Source organism: Callorhinus ursinus, unplaced genomic scaffold, assembly GCF_003265705.2.
Source record: "Callorhinus ursinus isolate GAN/ISIS: 27379988/994484 unplaced genomic scaffold, GSC_fseal_2.0 scaffold1, whole genome shotgun sequence".
NCBI classification, from domain to species: Eukaryota; Metazoa; Chordata; class Mammalia; order Carnivora; family Otariidae; genus Callorhinus; species Callorhinus ursinus.
In genome coordinates this window covers 71,656,769-71,669,827 of record NW_027397063.1, presented here as the reverse complement: position 1 = coordinate 71,669,827, position 13,059 = coordinate 71,656,769, and the positions used below count along the sequence as shown (strand labels likewise).

At 41.1% G+C, this 13,059-nt stretch overlaps 1 protein-coding gene across 5 annotated transcripts in view; it reads right to left on the bottom strand.

Moving 5' to 3' along the window:
- Positions 1 to 12,821, bottom strand: part of IGF2BP2 (insulin like growth factor 2 mRNA binding protein 2) — a 155,910-nt gene extending 143,089 nt beyond the window's left edge. For all 5 annotated transcript variants that reach the window (XM_025877188.2, XM_025877204.2, XM_073896012.1 and 2 more), the window contains exons 1-2: positions 12,555 to 12,821; positions 10,904 to 10,964 (exon numbers count right to left, since the gene is read on the bottom strand). In XM_025877188.2, the coding sequence (XP_025732973.1) occupies positions 10,904 to 10,964; positions 12,555 to 12,732 (239 nt within the window). In that variant the 5' untranslated portion in view covers positions 12,733 to 12,821. The remainder of the gene's footprint in view (positions 1 to 10,903; positions 10,965 to 12,554) is intronic.
- Positions 12,822 to 13,059: the final 238 nt, after the last annotated feature.

The window sequence follows — 13,059 nt, the reverse complement described above, 5'->3', positions numbered from 1 at the left end:
CCATGTACATATGTCCACTTCTTCCTTCCCATGAATTTGGCATCTCCTCAGAATCCTAAGGCTTTGTGCAACACACTGTTAAACGTACAACCATGGGGATTAAAAGATAGGACTTTGGCCTGGAAATATTTTTTTTAAAGATTTTATTTATTTGACAGAGAGAGACAGTGAGAGAGGGAACACAAGCAGGGGGAGTGGGAGAGAGAGAAGCAGGGTTCCTGTGGAGCAGGGAGCCCAATGAGGGGCTCGATCCCAGGACCCTGAGATCATGACCTGAGCTGAAGGCAGACGCTTAACGACTGAGCCACACCAAGGCACCCCTGGAAATATTTTTTAAAGATTTATTTATTTATTTTAGAGAGAGGGCACACAAGCAGGGACAGAGGCAGAAGGAGAGGGTGAGAATCTTAAGCAGGCTTGACTCCCTGCTGAGCATAGAGCCTGATGCAGGGCTTGATCTCACCCACCCCTGAGATCATGACCTGAGCTGAAATCAAGAGTCAGACACTCAACCACTTAGCCAACTGAGTCACCCAGGCGCCCCAGGCCTGGAAATTTTTAAGGCAGATATTAACATCTTGTCCATAATCGTGAACTAAAGCCACAAATTTTCAATATCAAAATTATTGTCTTGAAATCGTTGAAACAGACATGCAGAGCAAACCATTAATACAAAAATCAATGAACCAAAGAGCTAACTCTTCCCTGGCAAATCTCCTAAGATGTATAAAGAATTATATTAGAACCAACCACCTGTTCCCAGTCTTTTATAGCCCTTAAAACAAAATGTCAGTTTCACTTACCTACTTCATAAGACTAAATCTCTGTCTTATTTCAAATAATTGAATAAACAGCACCTTTGTTATCTCAAATCTTTTGTGAATAAAAAAATGAATGTAAAATTTTAAAAAATATTAAGGGGCAAAAAAATTAGAAGTCTTCGTTGAGCGAGTATTTTATTCTTTATTCCTCAAAAGGGAGATTAATCCTACATTTTAAAATATCTGAGCTTAAAACTTTGTTTCTAAAGATCCTGGATTCTATCATCATTAGCAGTGACACAACTCAGAGTTTTCAAAAGCTTATTTTACAAATTCAGTGTCCATGACTTGAAGACATCACTATACATACAAAGAGAAAGGGGGAAAGAGTACAGCAAGATCCAGGAGCAAGGCCAGATTATGCATCCACAAATTTTTTTTTCTATCCTTCAATGGTATTGGCGGGGGGGGGGGGGGGGGGGGAGATCTTTTCCCTTTACAAAGAATAAATACAATTGTACTCTAGGGGGGAGAAAAGTAGCCTAAACTTTCAATACTGGGAAATTCCTTCCCAAATTTTCAACTCTTCATAAAAGCCAGCTATGTTTGACAACCCCCCCACAACCACTGACAAACGTGTGTGTGTGTGTGTGTGTGTGTGTGTGTGTGTGTGTGTGTGTGTGTGTCTGTCTGCTGCACTTTCCCGGTAAGTGTATGCCACAGAACCCATACATTCCAACCCATTGAGCAAGCGCACACATGCCTCCCTGGCTTCCCCAAACTCAGCCAGCGAGAGGGCACTGCACTGGAGGCAGGCCTGCACACCAGGCACCTTCCAGCCCTGCCCGGCCATCCCCACGGAAATGTAAAGGGGAAGGAGAATGAGAGAGAGAGAGGGAGGGAGGGAGGGAGGAAGTGGCCAGTACAGGGCCTCATAGAAAGAAATGCAAAAGCTTTTGTGGGGCAGGCCAGCCACATACTCCTAGAGTTTTTAAACATCAAAGAATAAGTTGTGTGAGATTTTCAGTCCTGCTGGCACCCCTGGAGTCACTTACTGTCTTCTCTGCACTATCAGTGAGTACCAGGCTTTCCCCTGTGCTCCGGAATTAGAGAATGCACGAGCTGCCTGACATAGCTCACTCAGTCACCTATGCTGCTATGGCCGCCTGTCTCCTGTCCCCTTCCTTCCCTCTCTCCCTCCAACTGTCTCCTTCTTTCTCTCATTCCCCCCTTCCTTCTATTTGAAGAGCTAAACTCCATTTTTCTTAGTGTTAAACTGTTGAATCATCTATCTGACTCTCTCAAAGATGCATAAATATTTTACTCCAAAATCTTACCCATACAATGAAGAAAAATATCCACTTTTCATTATGCGTTGTTAAAATCACAAAGATCAGGAGGGACTCAAGTAAAAGGTCTCCATATAATACAGTTATAGCCTGTCCTCATATGAGCTTTTTCAAAATATCTTCGATTTCGTGAACCTGGTTTGAGGTTAACCTGTCCCCAGAATCACCAATTACATATTTTTTGCTTTGCTTTTTGAAGAGAAAGCGTAAAGAGAAGATGTAGCAAGAACATAAAAATGTCTTCTCTGATAACATTTTAAGCTCTATTAGAGGTTCTTGACTGAGAAAAGTCATTATTTTTTATTCATAATAAAGTTCCTAAGATTATGTTCTTATCAAAAAAGCACTTCTATCTCTAGAAGAAAAACTCTTGTAAATCTCATTTCATTGATAGTATAATTGTATCTTACATCTTGTTTACTTAAAAAAGTCACCAATGTACTACATAATATTTAAGTATTGTATCAGAAAGAACCATCTTTCCACTCCCTGTGCTTTCACTGACATTTTCATGTGTCAGAAAGGTTTAAAATTTTCTAATGTTAGTAAGATGAATCATTTTATGAAAAGCAATTTGTGAGAATCCCATATTTTCCTCCTCTAGACCATACACATTTTTTTTATATACAGATGAAAATGAAACCATGCCAAACTTTGTGCAACATTCTAGGTCCTAAACAAAAAAGGCTGAGTTTTTCTCAGGGTTTAAAAAAATATATCTGGGCCAAAGGCATGAATACAGACCCTCTCCCCACACTGCATACACATTATGTTAATTTTCAGCCACAATGACTTTTAAAAACATCTCTCTTTCATAATTACTAACGCCGCTACAATAGGAAGGACTACTTCAAAAAGTGTCCTCAAATTATGCCTAACACTTTTAGCTGTTTTTCAATTATACTAAAAATAACTAAACTTCAGCCCCTTAGCTTCCTCAGCATTATCTGTTGTATACATGTAAACCTTATCTCTTATTCTGAGTTGGGAAAAACATACAAAGTTACTCTGTAGCCTATGTAAACATTATCACAACTCCTGCTTTATTGGTAGGGTACTGTTACTATATTTAAATTAGGAGGAGAGCAAAGGTAATAGGACCACTGTTTCTTTGAAGCAGGTCTGGTCAGGTGGAGGGAGGAGTTGCTTTTGAGCCTGAAGCCTGACAGCCCTATCTGCAAAAAGGATGAAGTACAGGTCTCTCCCGGCTGTTGTGAGGATAAAGTAAGATACACAGAAGGCCTCGTGCAGCCCCTAGCACAGGAACTGCTTCCTAAGTATTAGTTACCTTCCTTCCCCATCTTCAGAGTCAGAATTCCACAGAACACGCAATATCTTACTCCAGACTATCCTGACTTAAAGAAATGAAATGCGTGGGGAGTTGGAAATAATCTTTTCACCTATTATTTTCTTGATAGTGCCTTCCTCCCTTCCGCCACCACCATATACATAGGACAGTACACAAAAGTTAAAGCAACAAGAGGATAAATGCAGGGACGTTTACAATTAAGGGAAAATGAACTGCACTTCACATGGTTAATTATTTAGTATATGTCTTTGAGTGACTGTATCATTAATGAAGACCTCTGAAAACTTCATGGATGCTATCCTACTAATACTCATTCCATCCCCACAAGAGAGGCCAAAGGCCATATTCTGTACAGAAAGTGAAGCAGAGAGACACCAAATCTAGGGAAAGACCTGGCAGCCACCAGGAAAAGAAACCAAAACACAGTCCTGACCTCCAGCAATGGGTTGGTTAAAACCCAGGAAGAACCCACCCAAGTGATTCCTTGAGCTAGACTTTCCTTTACCACAAGGCTGATAGTCTTGACCAGAGGCACAGCTCACTGCCTAATGTGTGCGGTGCAAGATGTCGAGAGATACGTCTTTCTTGGCAGTGTTCTATTTCATAGCACAAGGAATGCAACCACTGAAAAAAGCAACAAACTCCAACCCCACTTCTGTCTATGGGCGAGCATGGTGTTAGGAGAAGGTAATGCTGCTAGTAATGTTTAAATTGCCTCTGTTTGTTTCTAATTATTTCTGCTTCTAAAAAAACTGTAACAAAGTACAGATCACTCAGATTGATGTAAGAATAAGACTGCAAAGGGTCATTCACAAACAAATCTATTTTCATATACTTCCATCACTCTTGAAAGGCACCCTTTGAGCCTTACAACTTTGACTGACTTCTTTAATTTAAAAAATAGAAAAAAAAAGTCTCAGCATGCTGGACTGAGGATCAGAAGACCTGGGCTCTAGCCACAGCTTTATTTAAAAGCCATGTGGCCTTAGGCAAATTATTAAATCTCTCTGAAACTAAGTTTCCTCATCAGAAAAAAGGGGAGGAAGTTACTTGTCCTATCTTCTTCACATAATTATTATTTGGAGTAAATGAAATAATGTGTTGAAGAGGTTGAGACATCATCAGTACTATATGAATATACGATGCAGGCACATAAAAATACATGTATCTCCCTGAGAGAATGCTACTAGCATTATTTACACATCAACACATGGAATCATGAAACAACCTTTCTGATCACATTCAAAACAAAAATTAAAAATCCAAGCTTCCCCCTAAGGCAAATTCTCACACACTGGCACATATTAATTATATCATAATGAGAAAAGCTGAAATGGTCCCATACATATTTTCCTGGTCATTAGGTACAACATTTCTTATGATACAGGTAAATATCAGAAACTCTAAAATATGCATTTGAACTCTTAATTTTCATTTATGGGACTCATTAAAACAGCTATTTTATGAAATATTCTTGATAATAAACAGAATGGGAAAATTCTAAGTAATATTCACATTTTAAGAATAAAGTACAGAATAGATAAATAACAAGGAAATCTGGGAATAAATGAACAAAATGTATCTCAAAAATGCAAGTAGTGAGAAAGAGAGGCTTGGGAAGGAGACATGTATCTATTCAATGATGGACACTGGGTTAGCTTTCAGATTTGATTGCCCGCTATTAGTGCAAAAACATCCATTTTCTCTGGTCTACTTAATCTTTACCTTAATATGCTGTCAAACTCTAAACCAAATTAAAGAAACAATTATCATATCCTCCCTTCTCTTTGGAAGCCAAAGCAACAGAATCTGAATTTTTCTATAAAGGAAAATAATTTTTCTTCTCTATTTTATGGAAAGACCAAAGTACATGATCAAAACAGGAAAAGAAAAACCTTAAAAATAATGCTCTGAGCACTCTGCAATTTTGCTGCCGAAAATAGAACCCATACAGTCCATGCCACCAAATGAAAATTACAAGTTTGTAAGCATGAAGTCAAATTATAAAGTAAAAGATTTTTAAAAATATTTTAATGATGATAAATGGGAGGAAAGACTGTTATCTTTACTGGTAGGTGTTTGTTGTTTATTTGCTATTACGTTTTCTTCAACGATAGTGTTCTGAATGACTACCCAAACTGACTGGACTTAAATTTCAGTGTAAAAAAGGATAAACCTTGACTAATAAATTACTTGGGCATGTTTTGTTAAACAGAACTATGCCATCCTTCAAATTAAAAAGTTAATCATAACTTTTGAGAGATTATGCTTTTGACTGAAAGTTTTAGAAAACTGGTTTAAAAAACTGTCTCAGCCAAGCCACACCACTCTCTTCTTCAACACCAAAAAGAACGTGAAGACACTTTGGTGGCATGTAAGTGGAATTTTTAAAAGTATATTTTGAAACTTTTAAGAGTCTCCAAAGAAACCAGTTCAATATTTATGCTTCTAATGAAATTGATTCTGTCAGAGTACTTCTATCGTGCAAAATAATATACTGTCTTCCACAGTATAGAATTTCTAAATGAAAATGCATATTCAAATTTTGAATTTTCTAACATTTATAAAAATGGCTTGTACATCATCAGAGCCTTCGCAGAATCACTGAGCTAACTCTATTAGTGAGAGGGGATATCCAAGCAAGAGGAAGGAGAGTAGACTGAGCATTACATCGTCCTCCCAGCAGCACACTCGGTGCAGAAGCCAGTACAGGTGCTGGAGCCCTGGCTTCCGAAAGGTTAACCACCTACAAGAGTTATGTATCACTCAAAGCAAATACTGATTCCCTTTGTCACAAGGTTCAAACATCTAGCAATTTTCATTTGCCTTGTCAGATTCTAAACTCCAGAGCAAATGTTGCTCAATTAAAGATTTCCTCCTCTTCCCTCTTGATACCATCTGTCTGAAAGTACTGTCCCCCACAAAGCACACACACACACAGACACCCATGTGCACACACCCCACTGAATCACAGAGATGACACACTTAGCTCAAATAATATCCTCTCACAACTCTGACCAATTGCTCATCTACTTTTGAGAATTTCATTAGAAGACTTGGAAGAGTGATTCAGCAATAGACAGCAAATATTTAGAAAGTTGAAAAGTATCAGATATGTGTAAAAAGTTCCTGTAGAAATCTGATTTTCATTGTTTTGACTTTTAGTAAGGGGAGGAAATTACTATTTACTAATTACTATTACTAATATCCAATTACTATCCTTTTATGCACTTTTAACCTCATTTACATCCCCCCAGCTGAAAAACTGGAGCAACTTCCATAAAAAAAAAATCTACTCAAAATAGTTAGATGTAAAATTTGATATGCAATTAGTTCTAAATCATCTAATGTCCTTTAAAAAATTCTTCTTAAAGAAAATACATTATTTCACCCTGTGTAAAAGGTATTGTACAAATACTACTAATCTTCTCTCATCTTTATGTAATCTCAGGTTAAAATAGTAAAAACAAAACTCTGAGACCATCCCTTACTGGTCATCTTATTTCCAGCCATAATTACAAGGAAACATTATTTTGAAAAACACCATTTGACAAATGTATTAAACATCACCAAACCTCCTTTTAGAATTAATGGTCAGATGCAGCCATTTAATACTTTTATAAATTGCTACAATACAAATTTAAAACTGAGATGAATTTGACGAATTGGAAAATCAAGCAGCACATAAAAGTATTTTGATTTGTAGCTTTCAATGTTTTTTAATATTTAGCTAAATAACATAAAAACATCAAATGCCCAGTCTTTTAATATTTGTAAGCTAGAACTTTAAACCTATATCATCACCTGAATTATCAACTAATATTTTTCTTTGTTGCTTCTATTATCTCTTAAAGGTTGCAAAAATGTGTAATTCTTTATGGCATTTCCTAGAACCATATGAAAAAATTATTTGTTTTAAAAATGGGAAACTAAACGTCCAACTCAAAGTCAAATCATAAGTTACCTTACAGTTTGACATGTATTTTATATTAATATATGTTATATCCACACATGGAATCTATATAATTAAATTCAGGAATTAATTTTTAATTCAACAAATTCTTTAAATAGAAGGCTATCATATGATTTTAACATAAAAAAAGTCTTTTCTGTTGCTACAAAATTAAAAATTGATGCAGCAAAAGCCTTTGTTGCAGGGAGGGCTTGAGGTTGGGTGATTTTTTTTTTCTTTTTGGTATTTAATTCAACTATACACAATGTAGTACATACAAGCAAAATACAATTGAGATACTGTTTTCTTTAACATTCCTATAGGAGACCGAATTCATTTGCATTGGAGAGAACACAATTACTGATTTTTAACTCATGAAAGACAAATTCATAGCTTTTTCCTACACTACCTCATAGTAGTCACACCATTTCAGTGAAAGCATGTCTAGCACCACTCGGTTACTTCCTAGCAGTGGGCAGAAATTGCATTTTTCAAAGTTTTGTTTCTCACAGAATCATTCAACTTTAGTTACAAAGCACATTCAGGTTAGCGTATGTCTTAGCTCAAAACAATTTATGTGATGTGTGCACGTGCGTCTATGTGTGTAGATACATATGCAGATATATGTATATATTTTTAAACTAAACTCTCCTCAACTTCAAAAATGAAATTTCTATCAAGGAAGTTTCCACAACTTTTAGCAGAATTTTAAAGTCACTACCAGGTTCTTCCTCTTGAAGGAATCTTTGATTTATAAATACTACCAACAAATATGAATAGAGAAAAACAATCCAAAGATTTTTATTCAACAAAGCCTGAAATCAACTTAGAAAGTAAGAAAAATAGATGGTTTGTCTATGCTTTGCATTACAATACTTTGTATCTAGTAAGAATGAAACACACATGGCAAAAAGGAAAAAGAGTTTTCTGCTTCTGATGACCCTGAGAAAATAATGGTTATCTAGTCTGTCTACTATAATAGCACATGTAAAATGATGCTAGAATGATATATAACAAAAGACCCAATTGGTAAGCAAATGGCATGCCAATAATTTCATGACTTAAGATAAAAATATCTCCTCCCAAAGTATCATTAGCTTAAAAAAATCTATTTGGAATGTAGATACTAAAACTGATTCTTGAAAACAGAAAGAAATCAGAACAATATAAAGAAAATGAGCACTCAATTGTTGAATGATTTTTAAAGTAAGCAAGCAATGAGGATGAATTGTTTTCTTCACATTTTCACTTCAACTAACACAAAAACCACATATAGAACTGACTTAACGCTGACAAATTTACTTCTAACTTGTTAAATTTCATGGAAATGCAACAAAGGAACACCAAAATAGTCACCATGTAACATAAAAGCTTTGGTTTCAAATGTCACAGTACCCTGCTTTTTTGAAAGCCAGCACCGTGGTAGTGCCCTGTGCATGAGAACATACAGCTGCTTCATCCCAGGGGTCTGAGCTCAGTACACAACGCCAGTCATTAGCCATCTCTCCCTTAGCCTGCAGTACAAGTAACTAATTCCTGCATTTTAAACCAATAAAGGAAAGGGAAAAAAAGAGTAAAACCATCCAATCAGAAATGATGCAACCCTCTACAGCAGCAGCTTATGCATACATTTGGTATGTCAAACGTCTTCAGTGTAGTGAATCATACACAGCGCATTTTAATCTACCTCCTAGGTATTTCATATCGCCCACATGTTCAAAGAAATCATGTACTAATAGGGCTGTATAAGTCTTAGTTTGCTCTTTATTTAATTAATACTAAAAATTGGGGACATGCTTTTAATTCTGAACTCTTACATAAACACAACAAAATTACTTAAATGACACTCTGGCTAACAGCAAATAACCTCTCCATTTTGAAAGAAAAAGTTTATAAGTTCATTTGTGAGAAGTCTTAGGAGAGGTTAATAACTTTAGATAAATTAGTATTTCATTTACATTGCAACATGAAATAATGTACTTTGCCACATGAAATGAGACATCAACTAAAGTTAAAATTCTAGTGATTTTTATTAATTATAACCCCAAAAAGGACTCAAAACAGCTAGACAGCCAATAGAATTAGGCATTTATAGAATAATAGCCCATCAAATGTTTTAGGTGGTTCTTTCAAGTTTTGCTTAATAGAGTCATCAAATTTTCAAGTGTTGTAAGATGAGTAATTTAAACTTACAATAAGTACTTATTATATCAGGAAGTTTCAACTTGGATTTCTCAGGCAAAAAAAATTTTTATAGAAAAGTATATAAATTAAAATACTTAACTGAAAAACCAGTTACACACTACATCTGTTCCTAGAGAGAACTAGCTTAGTATTACACATGAAACTGCAAATCATAACTTTTGCCTTTTTTTTTAAAGGCATTAGCTTTGTGATATGTCACAGAATCATTTGCAAACAAAAGATACTTTTGTTTTAACTAAGCGACAGAGTATCTGAAAATGCGCCCACAATTTTTAAAACCTCTTTAACAAAACATCTAAGTATTTATAAAATTAGTAAGTTTGTTTTAAAATCTATTCAATTCTGGTATAAAAATCAAGTAAGCGGTTACACTGTTGAGTATCACAAATTGTAAAGGTGGTAAATCAAAGACTTCACTTCAGAGTTTTCAATCCAGCTACTTAATGACTAATGGTGAAGAAATGTATGTGAATGGGATATAAACTAAGTTACGACACATGGGAGAAAAAAAAATCTAGAATGAGTAATAAAGGGCCCCAATTTAAAGTCCACAATAAACTTTAAACAAAGATGTTCTCCCTCATTCTCTCCTCATAGATACTTCTCATGTAGGCAAATCACTGTGGAGAAATCCAACTTCCACAAAACTCTTCACTCCTTCATTAACAACAGTGCACTTAAATATAACTACAGATTTCACAAAGATTCTTGTTTAGCCTCAAACATATCTTAAAAGCAACAACAACAACAACAACGCTCAGAAGCAATAGTCAGTAGTTTCAGTGAGTAAAAAAGTCTGGCTTTTTAACTGCCACCCAATCCAAACAACTTATTTCTTTAGAGTGCTATGCAAAATATTGACCCCTTACTGAATTATTTTATTATTCAACGTTAAGCTATCTAAAAAAGAAAACTAATTAATCGCGAAGTTTAGTTAAGCAATTTAGCTGACAAAGTAAATATTTACTCTTAACATCTCACAGGAAGTCTTGACAAGCATTTGTTGCCACTGTGCTGGGGGTAGGGGTGCGAGTGGGGGGTGGGAGGCAAGTTTTGATAAACAAGTTTAACGGTCCCAGCGAATTTCACACAGCTAGGGTTCGCCACCCCTCACCCCCAATCAGGCACCAGATATTTTCCAAGTACAGTAAACACCTTATATAATGAAAGTAAAAAAATGTAACTTTCTAAACTATGTTATCTCCACTTAATAAAACAAACAAAAGCCTTTTTTAAAAACTATAAAAGCACATTTTAAAAAAACTGAGTGTATTTTTGTATTTATACGTAAGCCCTATCACAAAGTAACTAAGCAAAATATATTTACCTGAGCTTTTTAGAGACTGAGTAATCAACTTCCATGATTTTCCCATGCAATTCCACTTTACCTTTAAAACAGAAATTAAAGCACTCAGAACCTTCCTTAGATCAAACCGGCGGGGGTCTAGGAGGGGCACGCACAGAACTCCACGCTCGGGCTCCGCCTTCGGGCGCCCTCAAGGGGTCTCCTACCCCGCTCGAGCTGGGCAAACTCGGTTCCCAGTGGGAAGCAAGGTGGGCGCCCCGAGTCTTGGGACGAGGTGGGAAGGGCGCGAGCCGGGATCCGACCCCAGGTATAGCTGTGGGTGGCATTACCAGAAAAACAAATTTAATAAAGAGCGGCGCCAATTTGAAAGGATGAGCTCATTTGAAACTCAAGCTGCAGGGCTGGCGCGGCCCCGCTCCTCTCCCGGCCCCCACCTCTCCATTCCGCTAACCCGGGCCCCGAAGGCTCCGCTGCGCTCCCCTCCCTGCCCTCTCCACCCGGTGGCCCCGAGAAGACGCACTGAAGCCCCCCACCCCCCCTACCACCACCACCCCGGGGCCGCTTCTGAGAGAGCCCAGTCCCGGCCGGCTCCTGGGTGTCACCTTGGCCTCACTGCCGCCCCGCCCCCACCCCGCGCGCCAGTGGGGAAGGGGCTCCCGCCGGGCCGGGGTTCGGGGGGCGCAGGCTCCCGGCCCGGGGGCGAGCGCGGCTCCGAGCGGTGCGTGTGCGAGAGGGAGAGTTGGTGAGTGCGCGCGCGCGCGAGTGTGTGTGTGTCGCTCTCCGTCTCCCGTCTGGGCTCCAAGCGCTCTCGCGGGCCCCCCGGTCGCCTCTTTCCCGGTTCTCAGCCCGGGCCCCCACCGAGTTGAGACAGGGCACCTCGTAAAAAGGTGCTTCTGGCCGAGCGGGAGGCGGGGGGACAGGCGGCGGAAAGCCCCCAGCCCCGAGTTCTTCTCAATAAAATCGGACAAAAAATTCAGAGAAAAATAGGAGCGCTTGAGAGACGAGCGAGAGGGGACTGAGGTTCGGGAGAAGACCGAGAGAGATGTGCCGTCGTGCAGGGGCTGGGGTTGGGGGAGCCCCGAAACCTCGGAGGGGATCACCAGGGTGGCGCCGAGGGGGTGCCGAAAGTGGGGGACCGCGGGGCGAGGCGGGGAGGGGGCTTGAAAGGAGAGTGCGGCTCAGGGGACGCCAGAGGGCGAGAGGTCCCAGGCACGAGGCACTGAAAAGGGTAAGGTCCGGTCAAGGGAGAAGGAGATGCAGGATTTGGAGGGGGTCCCCTGACAAAGGGGGTGACGGGAAGGTCAGGGAAGAGAGGGGACGGGGGCTCTCTGAGGATGGGGGTGGGGAAACTCTGGAGAGCAGCTCAGGGAGCCAGGGGGAGGAAGGGTGCCCCCAGAGAGCGAGTGAGCCCTGGGCACCCTCGGAGCGGCACGGGGGTCGCCCCAGGGCTGCGGCTGGGAGGGCAGGGGGGGAGTCCGGAGCGGTGGGGGGAGGGGAGCGGGCCGTCCCGGGATCGGGCCGGCGGCGAGAGTTGAGGGTCTGGTGCGTGGAAGTGAGCGTGCGGGCGCGGGAGCCCCCGCCGGGCGCCGCCCGCAGGGCTCGGCCTCCCTCCGGGCGCCGTCCCGGCCTGAGCTGGGCGAGGCGGGGGGAGGGGGCAGCGGCGACTGCTTACCCGAGAGGGTCTCGATGGCGCGGATGGCCCAGTTCTGGTCGGGGTAGTCCACGAAGGCGTAGCCGGACTTGAGCAGGACCTGTCCCGCCAGGGGCAGCTTCCTGTCCCCGAATAGCTGCCGGAGGTCGTCGGCGGTGACGGCGGGGCTCAGGTTCCCGATGTAAAGCTTGTTCATCATCCGTCTCTTCCCCGAGAGCCCGCGGCTCCCCCGGCCCGGTACCCGGCGCTCCTCGCCTCCTCCGCTGCCCTCGTCTCTCCTCCTCCTCCTCCGCCCCCCCTCCCCGCCCTCCGCCCGCCCGCCACCCACCCCCACCCTCAGCCTGGCTCCCCCCACCGCGGCCGGCCCGGCCCGCCCGGGGGCAGAGGCGGAGGCGGGGACTCGGCGCGGCTGCCTCCTCGGGGCAGAGTCCCGGGCCGGGCGGCGGCGCGCGGACAAAGCGCTCTCTCTGCCTCTCTCTCTCTCTCTCTCTCTCTCCCTCTCTCTCTCTCTCTCTCTCTCTCTCTC